Source organism: Leuciscus leuciscus (assembly GCF_965113295.1).
Source record: "Leuciscus leuciscus genome assembly, chromosome: 10".
Lineage (NCBI taxonomy): Eukaryota > Metazoa > Chordata > Actinopteri > Cypriniformes > Leuciscidae > Leuciscus > Leuciscus leuciscus.
This window is the reverse complement of record NC_138734.1, coordinates 35,785,363-35,808,955: the sequence shown is the minus strand read 5'-3', so window position 1 is coordinate 35,808,955 and position 23,593 is coordinate 35,785,363. Positions and strand designations below refer to the sequence as shown.

The following is a 23,593-nucleotide window of genomic DNA, read 5'->3' as shown; positions in this document are numbered from 1 at the left end:
CAGTTTGTAAACATCCACATAAAACAGCCACTGAAGATCTTTGATATGACAGTATTTACAGAGGAAGAGTCTATAGACGCACCAACTGAGAACAGCGAGAGGAAAGATTGTGATGGAAGGGAGAGGAGGGGGCGTCCATGGGAGTTTTTGGCAGAGGTTCTTACACATGACCTACAAATGATGCAGTGTCTTCATTAAATGTGTGATTTGTGTATATGTGTGAGCTTTATTTAGTGTGATATTAAGTATGTGTGTGTGTTAGTTAATATAATATGTTCACGGTTCCTGTGTTCCCTAGAGGCCCCAGCAGGAGGGCAGTGTGTGTTTTGGCCCTGGGTGAGGGTCCAAAGGCAGGGCACAGTTGGACGCAGGGCAGGGGGCGGGGACGGTCCAGACGCAGCAAGGTCACTCCGACTGCTCACAATCATCCAAATAGAGCCGGCTTACTGCCAGGACCCCCCCACCCTTTCTCTCTCTCCCCGTCAGTCTAACTCTGCCCCTTTTTCTTAGTTATTTCAGAATATCCACCATTTTATTTCCACCTCCATCAGTTTTTTTTTTTTTCATGTGAGCGCATTTATCCTTTCAATCTCTTTTCATTTGTATAACTCCCTCCCTCTCTATCCTCTATAGCATTTTATCTTTCTCTCTCTCTGTCTCCCTCTTTCTCTGGAGGTACAGATGGACACATTTGCAGGTTAACTTGAACAGCTGGAGGTGCATTATTAGCATCCTGCTGCTTCCTCATATTTGCTCAGATTTTTTCCCCCTTCCTTAGTGAGCAGATAATTCACAACCAGCCAACCAAAGATGTAGACGTGTCCTAATACAGGAAAGAAAAGAAAAGAAAAAAAACAGGAAAGAGATGAAAGCTAAGGGAACGTGCAAGCGGGTAGGCACAGGCGACCTGATGTGGGATGTGGTTTGAATGTCCATGTGATAGAGGTATTTTTTTGCAGAATGTTTTTCCATACAGCTGATATGGTTGTGGGTTCAATGGGTTGAACGAGAGGGGGGAGGACAGAAATGAAGTCCCAGGAATTCGGCGTATCCCTAAGGACCAAATCAACAATGAGCAATTGTGGTGGAATGGTTCATGGATATTGCTTTTGAGCTGCATTTGGGAGATCTTGCGTTGATAAAAAGCCCCAGGCGCACCCAGGGGTGTGGATTAAATGCACACGTGCACACGCATATATATGTATATACGCATATGCGCTCACAGAGCATAAATGCTTACTGTTTACAGAGCCATAAAGGACTGTTGAGCACACTTTGCTGAATGTGACCATTGTGTGTTTGTAATAGTAAAGGCAGCTGCGTCCTCTGGCAGTTATTGTGTTCAAAAGCAACCCGTCATGTCTTCGGAAAGTCGTGTGGCAGATTGCAGCATTAGAGACAGTGTGTGTGCAGCCGACTAACAGCTCAGCCAACTCCAAATTCACTGCACCAGGCCTCAAATTCAATAAGACCCCACAAAGACCAGGTCCGGCCAACAGCACTGGCCAGCTCATACTCTGCTGACCACTCACCAGAGCCATAATTACCCTCTATACTGCAATTAGCAATCTGGGGCTGTGCGAGCACGGGCGAGCTCATGTGTGTGTCCACTTCCAATAAAAGTTTGAGATTGGCAAAGGAGTTACGGCTCGCTTTGACCTTGAAGTATGGATTGGCGTCTTCTACATGTTGATTAGTCTCTTTTGCTTTTAACAAAGCCCTGGCCAAGTCACCTGGCTGTTCTGAGGAGTTTATTATACACGTAATAATTCTTCAATGAGCTTATTCATGCTTTTGCGTTGTCATGGCGACTTGCGCTTTTGCTTCAATGCCGCACATGCCTCTTTTTCCTCATTTTTATGATGTAGATTTACTATTATTTAATCACCGAAGCATATGTTAACACATGTCGGATTTGGTTGTAACATGGCTGTTTTACGTTCATGCTGTCTAGGAAGGTTCGAGGAAGAGCAGATGATAGGAAAGAAATGGGTGAGGGAGAGAGGCGGAGGTGTACAGTGACTGTTAAGGTATATGGAGGCCATGGGAGTAAGTGCTTCTTATAAAGACTTTATCATGTGAAGGGTTTATTGGTATGCTGATTAGAACTATTCCCCCACCGGCACTTTCCAGCATTCAATTAACATTCAAAACACAAATAGCTGTGCATATATTACACGCTAACAATCAGGTCCTCAAGTGTGTATGACTGTGAGGTCGAGGGTGGTTTGTATGTACAAGATGATGTGGGTGGGTTACTGTTTGCGTGCGTGTGTGCGTATGTATGCATGGGCACGCATATCATTTGCCCTGGCAACAGAGTCACACATATTATTTTTCATAATTCAGTTAATTCAGTTTGTGTTTAAATCATAAAAAAGCCTTGGTCAAAACAGTCATGCACCATTTTCCAGGCATTGCAAGGTCAGAGCGCTGTAAAGTATGCAGTAAACATGCATGTTTTATCCATCATTTGAGCTCTGTTTTGATTGCAGACTCTATCTGCAGCACAGTGTGCTGTCTTTTTATCTGTGTGTGCTGGAAATGAGAGAGCGCTGCCTCAGTGGGAGCACTGGGTGGCCATCAACACTGCAGCCAGACCAGCCTGCCTCACAGGGGGTCAGACCTGCTGACACATCCTGATTGGTGGAATAGAAATTAGGAGGGTGGCACTTGTTATGAACAGAGCACTTTGATTGGAAGAATATGTGGTTGGTTTATTATAGGGGGCATTTCATTGGCTTATAAGCTAAACAGAGTGTTAGACTTGTGCAGCTGATCATGTTGTGCATTATGGGTAATGAAGTTCTCTGGTTGAGAGCACCCTGGTAGTAACAAGGCATAATAAGACTTTGGATAGCTAATTTGATTCTGTGCTGTTCAGAGACCTGACGCAGCAGTCATAATGAAGAGTGTGATATTGACAAGACCTCCCATTAAGATTTACCCTTAATCCTGAAACACATTGTATGCAAGTGAATGCTGTGGATTCTAACTACACAAGCTTTATCTATCTATCTATCCATCTATCCATCTATCTATCTATCTATCTATCTATCTATCTATCTATCTATCTATCTATCTATCTATCTATCTATCTATCTGTCTATCTGTCTATCTATCTATCTATCTATCTATCTATCTATCTATCTAAGTCTGTAAAGCCTCTAATTTCAAGGCTTTTAAACAAACAAGTTTGTTGCAAAGTTTCTTTTGTAATTAATTACAGTTATTTGAATTGTTCGATAAATTTTAATTCTACTTCCTTTTGTTTGCTACCTTATTTCAAATTCAGTCCCAGTTCAATCCGGATTGGCTCAAACCCCTGGTCAAAGCAACAAATAAACACAACCTTGATTGGCAAGTTAAAGTCAATCAAACTTTTGACATGTTTGTAGATGTCTACATGAATAAAAACGTCCCATTTAAAGTACAGATATTTGGTAGTTACTTTTGTCACCTTTTTGAGTACTGAGGTTTGTATGGATGTCAAGTAGATACAAATTGCAGGGTTTTTGTACATTCACCTATACATATTGCAAATTTGGATGTCAGTATGTTTATTTTTATATAGTCTGTATACAATCAAATGTGAATTTCAGTTTCAACACATTATAAACGACTATGGGTCTCAATGGCTTGCTTAAGCTCTGAGTCAATAGCCACAGTTGGTAGAAATTTACCACATTCGTACACCAGCCTGAGTCACCACTACAACCACACCAGCAGGTAGACAGCGACAAATAAGCAAGGACGCACCATGAGTTTAGACATGCACAACGACGACCAAGGAAGTAGGCGAGCAAAGAGGTGGCGTGCGCGTTGGATGGAGAGTTTGTTTGTTTGCTTGTTTGCATGAAGGTCGGTTTCTGCAGGGTAGAGGGATCCAGCGTCCTACTGTTATGTAATCTGATAGGAGATTCCAAGCTGGTCAACTCCATATGCCGTCCACGTTTGCCAAAAATATCCGAAGCCGGAGACTCCATCTCGTTTGGCAGCCAGATAAAGAGAGAGAGTGAGAGAGAGCATTCCGGAAATATTTGCTGCAGATAATAGGAAACGTGTGAATCAGACCGACAGCCAGGAAAGAACATGGATGAGTTAGTCGTGTCCCCCACTTTGCGCTCAGCATCGCCATCAGACTACATGTATATTTTGTTGAGTCAACGAGGGCTGGGTTTAACTTTTCGGGCATGAATGAAAGTTTTGTGTAAAGGAGACGTTGAGGATTGAGTCAATGTGTGCGTGAATAGTGTGAAAGTAGAGAGATGGCTCCTGGGATTGTTTCAGCAATGCAGCACTCGGTGTTTGTGCGTAAGAAAGAAAGAAAGGAAAGAGTAGGAAGCAAGCGCTCTCGAGACCCCCCTAGCCCTGCAGTAGGAGTGTGTGCGTGTGTGTGTGCACTCGGTTTTGGCCCACATTGCCACCCCCACCAGCACGGGTCAAGCTCAGCACGCCGCCGCTTCTCCCTGCTCTCCCTCTCTGAGTTGCCATGGCAACACACCTTGAGCTCACCCCCTAGAGAAGCCCGCTACCTCCACCCCCTTTCGCCCCAGCTCGCTCCCCTCCTTCCCCTCGTCTCCCACAGCTCTCCCGCTCTGCCTCTCTACCGCTCAGGCCATCAATCCGGGGGCCGCGGGCCTCAGGGCCAGGCGAGAGGTGCTGAGCCCCATGGGATGTGCAGCTCCCATCTACACAGCTCATTTGTGTGCCAGTGCACGCTACAGGGGGTTATGGGTGGAGAGAGAGAGCAAGATGGAAGGAGGGAGGCACTCTCATATAGATGGGCCCGTCCCAGAGGAGCGGTGCAGGCCAGGGCGCCACCTGGCTCCCCCTGGTCAATTAGCTGGAAGCACATTGGCCAAGCTTTGCAGCAGCATCCACTGCAGAGGCGCAACGGCAAAGAGAGTCGGCCTGCTCAGTCGGTGGAATAACAACCTGGAATTTCACATGAATACGTCCTTTACTCATTTGCTTTCCACCTATCTGTTTGCGCGATCGCTGTTTTCTTGATTCGATCCTCTTGCCATTTCTCTCTCGCACTCCCTCTCTTCCTCCCTCCCTCTATCGATGTCCTGGAAAGCCCTCATCAGTGATTCTGCGAATGTGTGGAGGCTTCATGCCGTTTCTCAATTAAGATGCTGCATACCTTTAGAGGCGGCCAGTTTTCTTTTTTCCATATCAATTCCAGTTAAATATTCTCTCAGACGCACATCCCTGCCTCTAGTTGCTCTTATATCTCTATTTTCCCTCCTGTTCCTCCTTCCCTTCCTGCTTTACTAAGCACAGGCTCTATTAAGCAATGAATATGGGGTGAAATTCTTTGAGGACAAAGGGTGGATGGCAATTAAATTGTTTAACCTATATCGTAATCGGATACAAAACCACATATAAAGGGAAGAAATTGGTTGCTTTCAATCAACCTTTTTACATAGTGACATGCAAACAACACTGTAAGTATATATATATATAAACAACATGCCAAGCATCAATGCTTTCCGAGATGAAGGGAAGGAATTCTGAAATCTCTTCGGTTTGCTTTTCACGATGTGTCGCAGTGCTTGTAAAGTCCTTTTGTTCTTTTTTTAACCCCCAGTTAGTTTCAGTTATGAAAGAGCGTGTTGTTGTCATGCACTTCCTAGGCCCTCTGCTGCACTCTACACGTCTGTCTTCTCCTCTTTAGTGGTGTGATGGCTCCCCTAGCACACTGCAGTCCCCCTCTCTGAGACCTTTGTGTCAGCCTCACTGATCAAATGCTCTCCCTGACAGCACTAGTCTGGTTTGCAGTAACAAGCAACGGTAATCCCAACGTAGCCCCATCACTCTCTCATATAGACACACAAACACACACACACAGACAATGAAGTGGAGAGCTTAGTGTTTTTGCGCAGACTGGAAAATAGATGATGGAGCATGTTCTGTACTTACTGATCAACTGCAGTTCTCTCAGAGAGAGGCTTACTTTTACTGCACACACACGCATGCGGAAACACACATGCTCACAGGCCCCTTGGCTACCATTACTTTGTGTTGGACAGCCCAATTATCCCTTTGCTTTCTGCTTTCTTTAGCAGAATTCTCTTCCTCTAACTCTCCTTCTCTCATTTTCCCCAATTTTTCACTTTGGTCTCGCTTCCCTCTCGTTTCTGTGCATGTACATATCCTTTGATCCGTTCTTATTTACGGAACAGATGTTGTCTCGTTTTGTAGTGTCTCAAAGAGGATTCATTCAGATCATCTTCATCCATGCATTGGTCTCGTGCAAAAAGTTCCCCAAAACTAGTGGTGATTCTTCTTCAAAAGGCATTTGACATACTAAAGCTAGTCCCCATGCAAAAAAAGGTGTTTTTAATTTTTTAAGGAATGTTTAGTCAGTATTTTAATACTTTTTTTTAATAAAAAAATTATAATACTGCCAGTGCATTAAGACAAAATACACTTATATTCTTAATATATTATGCAGTGTTGCTTGTAACAAGAATTTGTACATACTTTAACTGGAAAACCACTAATTAAAAACTGGTTAAGTTTTATTACTTTTTTTATGTGCAATGTGACTAGCTTTAGCATGTCCAACGCCTTTTAAAGAAAAATCTTCACTGGTTTGGGAAATGTTTTGTATAAGACAAGATCCAAGTAAAATCATAAGAATCATAAAAAATAAGACAAAAAATGCTCACTAAGGATAGTTTTTTCTTTCTTTCTTTTTTGCCGTGCATTCACTTTGGTCTTGCTTCCCTCTGGTCTCTATTTGTGTGTAAAGTATGAGGTTTATTCACAGCCGTGGACTGGAGCTCGTCTAGTACAAAACATTCCCTTAACTACTGTATTTCAGATTTTGACACACTTAACCCAGTCATAAGGAATAGATATTTCACTTGGTGTTGCATCCTTCTCATCCCTATTCTTGTTCGTTCGGTTTGCATCCAAAGAACGGATCTCATCTTGAATCTCGAGATGATCTGGTTCCGTTTCAAACCATGGCCCCCAAACTAGAGCAGATTTTCCTCTAAAAGGCATGTGACATATTAAACTCAGTCATAACCTCTGTCTGCCGCTGCTTTCATTCTCCCCGAAAGGAATTCTCTCCCCCCTCCCGAACGCAATGTCTTTTAGTAGGCAGTGGGGGAGGACAGACCAAAGCGGTGCCTTTGCCAAATCACCCCCCCCCCCCCCCCACTATCACTGCCCCCTCCGCCTATCCTCCCGCTCCTTTCAAACGGGGATTAGAGCACCCTTGTGTGGGCCTTTGAGACGGAGCAGAGATTGGAATCGGCAGAGGTGGCTTTTGGAAGGGAGGGGTGGGAGGTGGAGGTCAGGGTGATGGTGGGGATATATGATTGAAGACTTTATTAACCCTCCACGCACCCTGTAGCTCAGCAGCAGGACTCTTTGGGCCTGTCTGCATGTGCTAGCGGGGTTCTGGACGCTTTGAGAAAACAGGGGTCTGGGAGATGGCGCAGTGTTGGCGTCTACCATACCCCAGGGCTCAGTTAGGGGCTTGGGGGATCAGGGTGGGAGTCTGGCGGTGGGTGTCTGATGGAGCGCAGGCAGGCGGGCTGGGTTCAGGCCTGTGTGGCGGGTGGGTGATAAGACGAGAGCAGAGGCGTCCAGCCAGGACACAACGCCCACCTTTCATCTGTCCCACACCAGCAGGGGGCGGCACTGATGTCACTCAGGCAAGCTTAAAATAGAGCAGCGGGCAGAGGGAGGGCACAGAGCCTGCAGCACTGGGGGGGCAGCAGGCAATTACCGGCCGGGAAAGAGACGGCACTGGGCAGAGGAGGGGGAGGAGGGACGGGACGTGTGGTCATACTGTCCAGAGCTGAAGATTATAAGCCTGGGACCACAAATGATGTGCAAGGACAGAAAGAAACAGAAAAATGACCCCGTTTGCTCGAGAGATCTTGAAAAGGCTTCGACCGTTCACTTACGAGACGCCCTCGCAGACAGTTAATGTGTAAAAATGTCGTACCTTGTCTTTTGGCAGCATGTGTCTGTGTCTCTCTGTTTCTCATTCTCTCTATCTGACCCCTCCAATGTGTGTAACCTGTTGTATCGTCATCTTGTGTTGCAGAGGAAGGCATCAATCATGAGTGCAAGCTGTGTAACCAGATGTTTGACTCTCCGGCCAAGCTCCTGTGTCACCTGATCGAGCACAGCTTCGAGGGCATGGGAGGCACCTTCAAGTGTCCCGTCTGCTTTACAGGTGAGGGGTCCGGCCCGGGGGGTTGGTGGGGTCGAGGTCGTAGGGTCAGGGGCAGTCAAAGAGTGGGGGGAGGTGGGGGATACACATTGCCAGTGATGACAGGGTAACTGCACTCAGTGTGTACGGTCACATAGCCATGCATGTGGCCAACTGCACTCAAATAAGCACCATTTAGCACATTCCCTTATGTAGGATCACATGCAGAAGCACGTCTTTACATTTTTGTCATCTTTTCTATTCTTGTCTTTCAACCTGTTATCGTTTTGTCTCTACTTGTCTTATCTCTTTTTCTTTTCATCATCATTTTCATTCTCTTTTCTCATATTGTCTCACCCCTTCTTGCCTGGTTTTTCATTCCTTCTAATCTCTTCTCTTTATGTATTTTTGTCTCATTCTTTCTTTTAGTTTCTTTGCATCTTTTGCCATATCATTTACTTTCTTGTCTCATTTATTTTATTTTGTTACTTTTTTAGTCTTCTGTTTGCACTTCTTGTCTCGTTTAATTTTTCCGTTTTTCAACCTTTCTCTTGTCTGTTTTTATCTCATCTAATAATTCTCTTCTTGTCACTTTTTGTTCCATTTCCTTTTCTTTTCTTCATTTCCTTTAAAAAAATTATCCTCTCATTTTCTTGCCTGTTTTTCTCTCCTCATATCTAATTTCTTTACTTAATTTCTTTGTTCTCTTCTTTTCACTTTTGTCATCTTTTTATCACATCTTTCTTTTTCATCTTTCTTTCTCTTTTGTCTCTTGTCTCATTTCTTTTATTTTTTATTTTTCTCGTCTCTTCTCTCTCTTTTTTCCCCTTCTCTCCATCTCATCCTCATCTCCACCATACACCCCCCCCCCCCCCCCCCCATCCCCCCTCCATTCCTCTGCTCCATTTCTTCTCCTTGTCCTGCTAATTGAACTGAATTAACTATTAAATTCATTGTTCATCCTGGTGAGAGAGAGGAAAGACCAGGCATGGATTTGCTTTGAGAACACGGATCAACTTCTAGAATTCATAAAGATCAAAATATACACACATACTGTATATACATACTATTATGTAAATCAATATCAGTTTCTCTAGACTTGAGATAGAAGTGAGATATTATGACACACTCTTATGCAGAAGCACAGAATGGTTAATAAAGTTCAACGTGGCCAAGACAGGAGGCTGCGGTTGGTGCAGACATCCTGCTGAGCTGATGCTAAAGCTAATGAGAGCTGATCTCCCCGCTGTGATGCCTGGTGGGACTCATGACCCCTGGGCAGATCGAGCCCCTGTCAGACGTCCCACATTCACTGGACCAGAAGGCACTGCAGTAGAATAGACAAACAAGAGCCCGCTGTTAACTGGCTTCATCAAATCATAACAGCCGTTTTGTACACTGTAAAGTATCTCATATGAACTACTAGCTTTTTCTGTAGGCCAGTTGTCATGCTGAATGTCTTTGAGGTAAGAAGATCCATTGGTGAGTGAGTGTGTGTGTTCAGTAGAGGAGAGGTCAGAGAATAAAGGGCAGGTTTATAGAAAGTCAGTGTAATCCGCTCTCACTCTCCAGGGTAGGACCCTCCGTGTACGTGTGCATTTAGTTAAACAGGCCCAGTGTGTGTGCTTCTCCTCACACTAAGTTTGAAAGTCACTTTGAAATGTTTGTCAGCTAACCTTTGGGAATCAGAAATCATTACTTGAGCTTGTCAACATCAAAGACCAGTGTTGGAGGCCAAATTGTCCTCAGCACTGCAACACACCGATCTCCAGATAATTATGCACTCTTTTTTATTAAATTCATCTCTTTCTTCCTTCACCCATTCCTTATTTCTCCTCTTCCAGTTCCATCTTCATCTATATTCACCGTACACTCACATTCACTCCTCTATTCATCCTTCTCTCCACCCCTCTGATCAAATTGTTTGTTCTTTCGCCTTGTCCGTCCCTTTGTCTCCCTCTCTCTCTTCCTCCTTGCGGATTAGTTCTCCGTTTTTTTCTTTCACCTTTACCGAGTTGTTTGGCTACACCACGTTCTCTTCCCCCTTTCCTCCCTTACAGGTACGCAGTCCTCTTTTAAACTTTAACACTATTCCTGTGTGGCTCATGAATAAGTAAGCGGATGCCTCCTCCTCCAGGGACGCTCAATAATTCATAGTCTCCACACACAGCAAACTTAAGTTTACTGAAACAAAAAAAACAAAAAAAATACACGAACGGAATTTAAAAACCCGAGGATAGAGGAATGATTTATTGATAAATATCACAAGGTCTGGTGGGGATACTTTAGTCTGTCTCTGTCTCTCCCTCCATCTCCGGCTGTCATCCCCTGCTCTCCGATAAAGAGAGTTTGAGAGCTTTTCATTTGAGAACGTCCCCTCCCCCTTCCACTTTCTTCAGTGTCGACACATCGTCTCAAATCCAAAAAATTCATTATTTTTATTCTCCCTCTCCTACCCAAAGCGTGAAAGTTGGTAGTCATGGATTTTTCTTTTTTTTTTATTTCTCACTCAGGATTAGTTCTTAATCGAATCAGCTATTTTCACAGTCAATTCGCCATACACTCTTGGGTAAAGCGTTTCAGCCAATCGTCTGACTGCTATTTCCCTTCTGTCTTTTCCCCCCAGTGTTTGTTCAGGCCAATAAGCTGCAGCAGCACATCTTTGCCGTCCACGGACAGGAGGACAAGATATACGACTGCTCCCAGTGTCCGCAGAAGTTCTTCTTCCAAACTGAGCTCCAGGTGAGTAATGCAGAATCACATGGCAGTTCAACAAAAGCATGTCTTTCTGGAATATGACTCCAAAATGAAAAAAAAATGTCCCCTTTTTTTCATTCACTGTCAACAATATTTCATGTGTCACCGCATGGAGTCCTGGATAAACAAAAAGGTTGTTTTACTAAAGCTTCAAATGCTAAATTTTCTTCTGGGTAAAAATGGTGGATAAAAGAAGGGCAAACTGTAACAGATATTTTCCTTAATGCGCACGTCACTTCACTATCAGCAAGTATCAAAATATTGCTCTTACAATTCGATGTAAACTATGCATTGATACAGTTCCTAATACACTTACTCACAAGTAACTCTTTACTTTCCAAAGCCAATTGAATTGTAATGATAAGAAAAACTTGAATCTAGAAACGGCTATGTAAGAAAAATATTTGTGCCGTGATAGACCAGTCAGAATTAAATATTCCAGGAAGCCTTCTGATGTTCATGTTTTAATGTTTTCTAATCATATTTTATGTCATATGTGAAATGAATCTCCTTGTAGTAGCAAAATGTGTATCTGCTTTGTGACGTTTGTAATATTGTATTCTGTAGTCAATCTCAGTTAGTCCTGATAGACACAGATGTGACACAGATCACAGCTAATAAGAGAATTAAAGGGGAAAACAAGGTGCATCCTCAAGCCAGTAACGATTAGACCCATTACTCTGCAAATCAATCACACCACCTGCTGTGACTGCTGGAACTCACATTCATCTACACACACACACACACACACACACACACACGCATCGTCAGGGCAGACAACTGGGAATGCTGTCCCAGGCCCACTCTTGCTACATTTGCAATGCATATACAAAAACAGACTGTCATAGACATTGTGAATATACATACACATTAGGACAGTGGAAACTAGTATAGTGGAAACTCTCGGTTTAGAAATAAAAACAATGTTAAATGCAAATAAATAAATAAATTGCAACTAAGTATTTTAATGCATTTATCATTTTTATTTGAAAGGTTTTCTGTTTTCTAAATGTTTTACTATAATGAACTCTTTTGGTACTGTGATGGATCACATCTTGTGTAAAATCAAACAAAACCAGTTAAGAACCACTGCATCACTAAGCACTATATATGAAGGAATGTACACTAATCACAGTTCCGATGGCCTTGAGCAGTTAGAGATACTGTACAGACAACTGTATGCCCTACAGGTTCACGCTCAAGTTCACAGCACAATCTGATGTCTGACAGCTCATCAAAAGCCGTTTGGCTACTGTAACAATAACACACTTTGTCCACTTGACATTATTCCTTTCCGGATGAGTCTCTTGTTTCTTTTTCTTCCCTTTTTCATTCTCTTTTTTTTTTTTGTCTTTGTTCTGTATCTGTTTCTCTTTCTGTCTCTTCTACTGTGATAGGTATAGTCTTTTCTCTCTCTTTTACTGAATCCTTTATCTGAGTTCCCTGAGGGAGGCCCTGAACCCCTCCACTCTGAGACTGACACACACACATATAGTCTTTAGTGAGCAAGCACTACCACACACGTTTACAAAGTGCTGTACACTTTTTGGTAGAACTTACAGGTGTTTTTTTTACACTGTGGTACCCAACATCCCGTTCCTTTTGCCATGACTGTATGCCTTGACGTACACTGACAGTGATTTAATCCTTAACTTTGTTCCATCGCCAACGTTCGCTATTGCTCATGTTGTCTCAAACCACTTCTTATTGAAAATTATTGACTTCTAGTCGGTTTGTCACTGCTAATCGCTGTTGATGTTAACACACTTTAAGAATTCTTTTTTTTATTTTTTATTATGCTTTTAAAAAATAAACAGCCTTTAGTGACATTGTTTGGTACCACAATGCAGTCTGGCTCTTTGTTGGTCAGGAGTTTTGTGTCTTCATTGCCCAACAAAAAGATGTTTTTTTGTATAGAAATACAGACATTCTACTGTCTATGGTTGGTTTTAAGCACCTCTGGATGTTCCTGGCCCGTGGTAATTATTCCCGTAGGAAGCAGACATGGCAGAGCAGTGAGACACATCTGCTGACTCAAGTTTAGCTGGAGATATCACAGAGCTATGAGGTGAAAAATAGTATCAATTTTAGCACCAACACAAATGCAGACATCTCAGCCAAGCCTAAGGGCCAGGCAGGATTTAAATCTCTCTCTCACACACACACTTTCCTCCCACTCAGTCCCTTCTAAAGGGCTAGAACTAAATGTGCTGGTTAAAAAAGTTACTGCTAACCGGTTAATTCCCCTTTAGGGACTCGACTTTAGTGGTGCAACACTCTGATAGTATCAGCGTTTTATTCAGTATTGTTGAAGGATTTTTATGACCATTTTTGGAGATATTCTTGGATTGGAGTATTGAGTATTGGAGTGGACCAAATGTAATGTAGTTTAAGATACATAGTGTGATTGTGGCCTTATGAGCACTCTCATATGCATTAAAATGTGGTCATATATACCTTTGCTCTGCAAAATCTAATCACTTCCACGCAATCTGGAATTTCGCACAAGGATGAAACATTTCCTCACACAGATTCTTAATGTTTTTCACAGGAAATTGCCATGTAGACAATAGACAATGGACCTTTTTTGCAATAATGTGACCGCGCCTTTATTGTTGGTGTTGGAGCCTTGCAGTTAGCCGACATGCCACAACTAAAATGTGCTAAATTAACAGTAATCTTAATGTACTGCTGCTTCTGCAGGTGCTTGTAGTTTGCATTGGTCAGAAAGGAAAGTTTTTGCTGTTGGAGCCTAGCGGTTCTGTACAAGGTCTGTACAAGGCTTTAGTTTTATGCTAAACCCGGTGCGTACCTGACATCATTTAAACTCTTTATAATTCCCTCTTCCAGCAAATTTCTTCCAAGCAAATATATAACCTGTAACCAAAAGTTTTTTTTTTTTTATTACTCATTGTGCACAACTGGCTAGATTCTCACTCAGGTATTATAAAAATATAGACCAGAAGTTCTGTATTGTATGCAAGGCCGTCCTTAGGGCAGTGCAATTGGTGCGACTGCACCGGGCCCTGCACTTAAAGGGATACTTCACCGTTTTTTCATATTAAACTATGTTATTCCCTTAACTAAAACGAGTTGATACATACCTCTCTCGTCTCAGTGCGTGCACTAAATCGCTCTGTCTTGCGGCGAAACTTTGTTAGCACTTAGCTTAGTCCAGTTCATTCAATATGGGCCAAGCAGAGAAGCTACCAAACATCTCCACGTTTTCCCTATTTAAATACAGTTACTCGCGTAGTGTAACTCGACCTAGGACGGTGACACAAAACAAAACGTTGCGCTTTTCTAAGCGTGTAAAATGGATAACTATATTGTATGGCGGAATACCATAGCAAGTGCTTGGAAGCACTTCGACTTCGGCGCAGTAATATCTTCACTCGTGAAAAATCCTCTCACCGGCCCCCGCTCCCTCTAGTGAAGATATTACTGCGCCGAAGTCGAAGTGCTTCCAAGCTTGTTTTGTGTCACCGTCCTAGGTCGAGTTACACTACGCGAGTAACTGTATTTAAATAGGGAAAACGTGGAGGTGTTTGGTAGCTTCTCTGCTTGGCCCATATTGAATGAACTGGACTAAGCTAAGTGCTAACAAAGTTTCGCCGCAAGACAGCGATTTAGTGCACGTACTGAGACGAGAGAGGTATGTATCAACTCGTCTTAGTTAAGGGAATAACATAGTTTAATATGAAAAAACGGTGAAGTAACCCTTTAAGGGAGCCAGGCAGCGAACGGACCGAGGGGGAGCCCCTGAGTCCTCTAACTCACACTGGACACCGTCCCAGGCTTGGTACATCCCTAATTGTACAGTATGTACTAACCCAAACCTGATATTTTTCCTATTCCTCTTAGGCTTGGCTTAGGTAGCAGAGCTTTAGGTGTGAGTTTGAATCTTTCAACATTTTCCGATAGTATTTCTCTCCTTAAGTGGCAAACATAAAGGCCAAACATGAAATATAAAATATGTCTGCTGAAAACTTAACAATAATGTTAATATACTGTTGCTAGGTCAGTGGCAGTATATGGAGGCGATTGTTTCTCTATCGGCCTCTCTCTCTGTGCTGATTATGGGGCAGACAGATTGAGTAGGGGGAGGACTGTGAATAACTCAGCCCACAGTGGCTGCCACGGGGCCGCTGGGGTCAGCTGCATCCTGCCCTAGCCCAAGTTACATTCATCTTTGTGAGCTATGGGCCACCATTCCTGCAGCCCCCTCCAGCGCCCGCCTGTGTGTGTTGGTGGGTGGGTCTTCATAAGTAGCAGGGAGTGAGGTTAATAGCTTACTCAGGTCCATGACTTAATATTTTAGGGGCTTGGGGGGTGTGACCTAAATCTCCTGCATGGCTCAAACACCCCACCCCTCCACGTGAGCCCCCGGCCGCGGCGTGACAGTGATATAAGGCCGGCGGCGCTGGGCATATGGCCGGTCAGTCCATTTAGCAGCAGGGGGAGCACTGGACCCTGTCGGTCACTGTCTGCCTCACCCTGAGGCCGGCCAACCGAGATACTTTCACCAGCCCATGGCTCAGCGGGCGCGCCCCATCACTCCCATCCGCTCCGTCCCCCCGCATCCACTCCAGGCCCACCTGAGCGGTGACGGCGGTGAGGAATAGAGCAGTCAGCCTCCGTTCCGACGTCCAGATTTTACCATGCTCCTGCCCAGGTGAAATGAGACTTGAACGTGTCTGTACGTTGTTAACAAGACTGAATGGAATGGACGGGCATGGCCTGTGTGCCCTACCCAGCATGCCCTCCCAGTGCGGTCCCACTCTGAGTTAATCCTCGCCTTCCCATGAGCCTTCGCAAGACACGTTACTGTATCATCCCCCTCTCCCTTATGGCAAACTTTGCTTCCATCCTTTATCTTGTCTCTAATTCTTTCTCTCGTTCGCACTCCCACCAACTCCCTCCCTTCCTCAAACTGTTTCCAACTCTCTCTCATTCGCCTTTTTATGTCTCTCATTCTTTCTCCCTTTCCCATTTTCTTTTTTCTAGCTCCCAGAAGAGCCAGCCCCCATGCATATTTTAGCCCCTCTGTGTTGCCCCCACCCACCCCTCTCTCTCCGTCTCCCTCTTTCCTTTCTGCCTCTCCCTGGTGCCCCATAAATAGTGCAAATGTAAGCTGGTAAATAAGTGATGCTTCGCCCCGATCAGCGCAGCTAGACCTACTCTGCTGGATCCTCCACTCCTTTGTTAGAAACTTCAGAGACTTTTTGTGTGAGCAAGTGTGTGTGTGTAGATTTTCTTTCAGTTGTTATTTTGTTTCCCCAGGTGAACTCCCAACCGCCCACCCTTCGGCCCTTCCATAGGCACTGCTGTCACTCTCTGACAGCGCGCCTCATTTTTACACACTACCGGTTCTGATTGAGCCCTCCAGGGGGCGCCGCATTCCCCCCATGCCCTGTATCCCTTCCCCGCTGGCATGTGTGTGCACACGTGGGTGAATGGTATTTCCTTTAGCGCTGGTTAATATTTAACCATACTCAGCAGTTTGGATGGATCGGTGTTTGTGTGTGTGTGTGTGTGTGTGTGTGTGTGTGTGAATGGAAGGAAGGAGGGGGGTCTTTGCACTTGTTTGTTTGTTGATGCCTCCTTGTCTCCCCCCCCCCTTGACATTGCGAAAGTGTTGAATATTTGAGGGCTGTGAGTTTTCATACAGCACTAAGTGGAGTGATGTAAGGAGGCTGCTTTCATTGGAGCGCACATGCACGCGCTTTCTCACACACTTTCAATTTTTCACAGAGGTGGAGGAAGAGCTTATATGACAGCTTATATACAATTCATATTCTGTATTGCACTTTTTGGAGATGAGGTAGACCGTTTCTCAACCTCTACTATTATTGGTCATATTTAGGGTTACAGGTTTGTTCAAATCCCTAACCCTTATTATATATATATATATACTGTATATATATATATATATATATATAAACTACTGTTCAATTTTAGGGTCAGAATTTTCTTCTTTTATTATTCAACAAGAATTCATTAAACTGATCAAAAGTGACAGTAAAGACTTTTACTTTAGCAAAAGATTATATTTCATAAATTACGTTCTTTTGAACTTTCTATTCATCAGAGAATCCTGAAAACAATGTATCAGTTTTTACAAAAATTAAGCAGTACAACTGTTTTCAACATTGATAATAAGAAGAAATGTTTCTTAAGCACCAAATCAGCATATTAAAATGATTTCTGAAGGATCATGTGACACTGAAGAGTAATGGCGTCAGAAAATTCAGCTTTGCCATCACAAGAAGAAAATTACATATTAAAGCAAGTTGAGACTTCTTTCAAAAACATAAAAAAAATCGTACCAGCCCCAAAGTTTTAAACCGTGGTATATATAAAATATAGACAAAATAAAAAGCAATACGCACAGCAATATGCTAATAAAAGAAGCAACATTAGCATTGTGCTAAAAACACTCAGGCAAATTCAAAGGGCTAGGACCACTGACATTTTCTTCAGAATACATAAAATCTGGCTTAAACTAGAATTAACATTAGTATATGATTAAATGGGCACATTTTTACTCATATAGGCTAACCCACATTAAGCAAATCAGAGAGTTAAGAATTGTAGAAGCTCCAAAAACATTCATAGAATCTGTTCCATTATGTGTCAAATTAGAATCATAATGTACATGGAGAATTTGTCTGGGGTGCTTTGAATCTGGTTTTGTGTGCTGTAGATATTGATATAGGTTTCTATTGTGATGCTCAATTTTATTAGTGCCAGTGTGTGTGCGTGTCCCAGCTGCCCTTGCGTCTGGAGTGGCAATGTACGTTATTAGAATGGGGATCTGGAGGGCTCTCTTCAGAGCCCTAACCCCAACACACACACACACATGCCTACAGCTCCTCAAATCCACCTTACCTGCTGCTGATTGGCTGGCTGGTGGAGGGGTTGTCAGGGGACTGCAGTAGTGTCTCCAGCTAAAGCTATGAGCTCTGTGTTTAGAACAGCTCCCTCTCGAAGACCACGACATCCGCAAGCCTTCTGACATGAAGAGTCCCACGTCTCGGATCTCTCCAATGGCTTAGGGCCATGATATGAGAACACGAAAAATAACAAATGTAGCCAAGAGTTAATAATGAACTAATGAAACCACTTGCTAATGCATTCCGTTATCTAAGTATGTAGGAAGTTAGCATACCAAACAGGAGCATGTAAGAAGTGTGTCATGGTGTTACAAACTTACATTGCCACTCTGTTTTTGATTGAAATTCTCCTGGCGGTGGGTGGCTGGTGGACGTTGGAGTAAACTAGAATCGGAGAGAACATGTTTAAGTTGTTTACCTGTTTGCATTTGTTTTGTTGCTCTGCCCTTGCTGAGACAAAGATTCAAACAAAGCTCCGGCCTGGCGAATTCAAATCAAAAACACTCACCATGGGGCGGCACTAATCTTCAGAGTAAATCAACACATTCGCATTCATTTATTACAACGTGGGACATCGGTTTCGGCTGCGAGCGTGCACGTGCGTGTTTATGTTGAGATAAAAATGAAGTAAATGCCTTTTTGCAAATTTTCCAGTGAACCCACCCACACTCCTGATTCTGTCACGAAATACCCCTGCTTGGAACAATCTATAAAGTGGAGGAAAGAAGGGAGGAGGACGTGGAGGGAGAGAGAACTTCAGCGGGATGGCACATAGGGAGATATGGTGTCTGTGCTAAATTAAATAATTTGGGGACTGGCATGAGAGGGAGATGGAAAGGGAGAGAGGGAGGGGGGTAAGGAAGAGCGAGGGGAAAAAAAGAGAGATGTGTCCACTGGGATCACTATAAAGCGTTTTCTCATATCCATCTCTCATGATAGCCTGTTCCTTTAACGCACAGACAGAGCGAAGGATATGTTGAGACGCAACATGAGAGAAAGCGAGCTGAAATGAAAATGTGAAGACAACAGAAGAAGGAGGGGGTGTGTACAGCACATGCCCCAGTCAGATATGACAGTTGAGCAGGGTTGTGCTGTGGCGCTACAGCTCTGCACTGCGTGGTGTGTGTTGTTGTCTCGTGTGTGGGTTGCCAGCTCGGGACTGGAACTGTCGTGGCTGTGACAGTGACGTATGAGTCTAAGCGCTGTCGGTGAGATGACTCTCGCTGCTCGACACTCTCAACGCTCGACGCACACGCGTGCGCATGCACACTGAGCGCAGCTGTGATCTGGAGGGTTTGGGAACTGTGGATACTTCACTCTGTTTGCCTCGCTCATTAACATAGCATAACAGATGAGAAGACTTGATCTTAAAGGAATACTTCACCCAGAAAGGAAGATTCTGTCATTATTTACTCCCTCATGCTGCTCCAAAACTGTATGACAACAATATTTTTTTTGTCCGTGCAATGGAATCAGTAGAGACCAATGCTGTTTTAGACCCCATTGACTTTCATTTTTGGACAAAATCAGCTAAAACATTCTTCAAAATATCTTATTTTTTGTTCCACAGAATAAAGAAAGTCATTCAGGTTTGGAACAACATTAGGGTGAGCACATAATTTTAGGCCAAAACTTTTAATTCGTGTTTTTCAATACATTTATTTAGATTTTTCAAAGTCCTTTAACTTTATTTCCAGGGTTAAATAATTTTTTTTACGATTTTTAATTTTAGACATCATTCTCATAAGTTTTAAAGTAATAGTTTATCCAAAAATGAAAATTCGGACATTTTTTGGAGGAACACAGAGGATATTTTGAAAAATATCTCAGTGTTTTTTGTCCACACAATGAAACTCACTGTTTTGGACCCCATTGACTTTCATTGTATGGAGAAAAACATTCTTCAAAATTTTTGATTTTGTGTTCTGCAGAAGAAAGAAACTTAAACAGGTTTGGAAGGACATAATCTTCAGTAAATGATGACCGAATTTTCATTATTTTGGTGAACTATCCATTTAAGGCAAAACCTAAAAAATATGAATCTTTTATTTATTTAAAATCACTTACTTTTTACTTTCGTACATTTATTTTCATGTTTAAATTAAATGTAGATTTCAATTAGGTTTGAATGAGATACATTTAATCCCAGAATTTTAATGTGACTTTATTGTCAAATGGTTTGTTTAATTCTACCATGTTTTGACCAGACATGTTGCGCTAAAATCCCAAGTCATGCTCCTTAATGTATATTAATCATCAAATATAAATGAGAAGAGACTGACTGTGGAAGTTTAGAATATTATTTATTATATAGTAGTTTATATTATTTATTATAGTTTAGAAAATTATATATTATCAGATGACAAATCCCTTAATTTCCACAAGGAGTAACCAAACAAAGAACTTTTCTGATGGGCTGTGTATTGTCACATGACACCCTGTTTTTGAGTTCGATATGAACATATAAATTGTTTGTTGTGACAGAACAGGACAAAATTGCAACTTCTTTGGTTTGAAGAAAGCTTCACTAATATTGGACTTCACTGGTGGAAAACATTTCAATGCTACAGAAGTGTAGAATATGGCCTTTAAAAAGTTGTCTCTCTTATTCTCTCCATCTCATTCTTCTCTCTCTCGTAACACACAGAAACTGGTAGGGGTCTCTCTCAACCTGACACTTTGGTTCAGCAGCTGGAGCTGACAGCACACTCTATAAATCACACAGCTCTGACAGCACACCTCACACACTCTCCTATTCTCTTTTCCTCCTCGCTCTCACTCGCACTCTGCCTGCTAGGCTCACATATCGTTGTGACAACAAAGTGTTGACATTGACTGGCTGTAGATAACACACACTAGCCCTTTCTCTCTCTCTTTCTCTCTGAACGCCGCATCGTTCACCGCGTAATGCGTTTTCTCTCTCTGTCTTAGTTTAGGGCTGCTTTGGAGTCAAAACCTCCTCCCTGAGGGGAATCAGGGAGGGTTTTAGTGAGGCTATGACATGGAAAGAGAGTGTGTGTACTTTGAGTGCATCTCTGAGTGGCAGAACACAGCTAGCGTAGCGTAGCCTAGTGTTAGCCTAGCGCAGTGCTATCACCCATGACACGGCTCTACTGAGGCCACCGAGCTCATCTAACATTCGAACCTCCACACTCCACAGATCTCACGAAAGCACAACTGTGTGTGCATGTCCGTCTGGGTGTGTGCATGCATGCGTGTGTTGTTTTTTGAACGTAGCCTGTCTTTATGTCTGCACATTGTTGTTTGATGCCTGCAGAATGTGTGAAATATTATATTAGACTACTTACAAAAAAGGACATGTACCATGTTAACCATAGTTTTGTCAAAATACACATATTAATCATAGTTAATCCATATGAACTGTGGTAAATTGAGCTTAGCAACAGTTGTTAACATTAAATGGTATTTTCAATTCATTTTACTTTAGTAATACAATGTTTTTTGAGTGAAAATGATAACAGGATAAAATCATTGGACAACAATTTATCCATCAGGAATTGATTGCCTCATGAAAAAATAAATGACACTTATGCTGCATTTATTTGATCGAAAAACAGAAACAGTAATTTGTATAATTAAATATATAATTAAATATAATTAATACTTAGTTGTACAGCGAAGCCGGCCGTGACTACAGCACGTAATATCACAAAATATTTCCTCAGTTTTCTCCTCAGTTTTTCTTGTGTGACGGAGAAGTTCTGCACCACGACTCGACGGTGCTTATTTGGACAGCTCGATTTTTCCTGCATCCGTTTTAAAAGCCTCATCACATACGTGGGTACACATACGTCCTTACCAAAGCAACCCATGCAGATAGGTTAGTTGTCTAGACACACAAATCTTATTTACCTGAAGTCTGAACATAGCCTTTGATTACGAGAATTGGATATTTTCTTTGGATCTAAACTACCCAGACCTTAGTAAGGCCTTGTTAGGAGATGATTGACAATATTCGCTTCACCTGTGGCCACAAATTGTTGTTGCGATGGTACATTTTGATAAGGGTCTGTCTGTATGCCAGTCATGTGCTGCTATTTGATGCCTGGAGAACATGTCAAATGTTATATTAAACATAGCCGACAGCATATGTTGACTTTTAGAACCAGCTCTACTCTGTTGCTGAAGATTACATCATCAGTTGCTTATGTACATCATCACTGTATAATTAATCCCCTGTACATTTAGTATTTATTTGGCAACCTGGCGCTTGACAGAGATGTAACAATGTCAGATATACAGAATGTACAGTATGAGTGTAAACAAAGCATGTGTGATGGTGGGGGCGTGTGTGTGTGTGTGAGTGATGAATGTGAAGAAGCTGCTCTGGAGCATGGAGGTCAGATGAGGTCAGTCATAGTGGAATCACTCCCTCCGCTCCTTTCAAAGAGAACAAAATGACAAAACTGATTTTGACTGATATCACCTGGATTTCTCTCTCCATGAGGCATTATGCTCAAGGCATAAATTTATGAAACCAAATAGACCGCAAATAAAAGTGTGAACAGGTGTTTATATATTATATTATATTATATTATATTATATTATATTATATTATATTATATTATATTATATTATATTATATTATATTATATTAATTATACATGTTGCCTGATTCGAACTTGCATCGTCTACATGAACACCTTGGCTCAATGGGTGCTTATCACTAGATCATCTGTCAAAAGCATATTTGTTTACATTTTATTCATTGTGATTCACACATAATACGCCTCCAGTCCTGGTCAGGCCAGAAAGGGGAAAGCAGTTGGACAGTGATGTGGGTGTAGTGCACTTCAGTACAACAAGACGTGGTCGCAGGGAAGGTGCTAAATTCAGGGACAGGCACTCTCTGGGTGGAGAATGGTGTGAGTAGGTGGGAAGAGGGGAGGGATGAGGGAATCCAGGGGCAGGGCAGGGGGGCATTTATTTGTAGCACACTCCCAAGTGAGTTTCCTGTCTCTGGGAGGTGAGAGCTGGGAGCATATGAAGCTTTAAGACAGCCCATCTGCTAGTCTCCGGCCATTGGAAGACTGTCAAGCAGGTCTAAAAATAAGCTACTCTAAAGTGCACCAAGCGGCAAAGGTGATTTTTCATTTTGTGTTAAAAACAGAGCAGAGAGGGACAGACTTGCGTCCTAAGAGCAAAGCTGCGCTCGCTATCTCCCCCACCACCACCTCTCTCTCTCTCTCTCTTTCTTTCTCTTTCTCTCATACTCATTCACAATCTCTCTTCCTCTTTTGAGAACTTTACTCTCTCTTTCTCATTCATGCTCCACCTCTCTCTCTATTAACCCCCTTCTCATCTTTTTCTCTGTCCCATGTCTTTCTATCAGCCTCAATATTTCCTCTCCCTGTCTGCGTTTAGCCATACAGACAGTAGACAGACTAAGAGCACTTTATAAAGCCGATAGCAGAGACACACTGTCTGTTCATTTGTGTGTGAGCAAGCACCTGGCCATAGTAGTACAGTGAGTACCAAGTGGCTCTATTATATTATATGTACTACATTCTAGAAGTGTGTGTGTGCGTGTGTGTGTGTGATCACAGGTATATCGACTATTTAGTGTTTTTCGCATTTTAGTGTTCTAATTGCTTCATACAATTAGAGTTCGAGCGATCTTCTCAGTTTTTTGTACATAATTACCAGAATATTTTTTTTTATAAATATGAATTTCAATTTCAAATATATGTATTAATATAGAATTTCTGTATTTCAAATATATAATATATACTAA

At 42.5% G+C, this 23,593-nt stretch overlaps 1 protein-coding gene across 6 annotated transcripts in view; it reads left to right on the top strand.

The window, feature by feature from the left end:
• The window catches only part of znf423 (zinc finger protein 423), a 158,216-nt gene that overhangs the window by 127,357 nt on the left and 7,266 nt on the right, over positions 1-23,593 (top strand). For all 6 annotated transcript variants that reach the window (XM_082182453.1, XM_082182449.1, XM_082182448.1 and 3 more), the window contains 2 exons: positions 8,078-8,209; positions 10,812-10,927. In XM_082182453.1, coding sequence (XP_082038579.1) covers positions 8,078-8,209; positions 10,812-10,927 — 248 coding nt within the window. The remainder of the gene's footprint in view (positions 1-8,077; positions 8,210-10,811; positions 10,928-23,593) is intronic.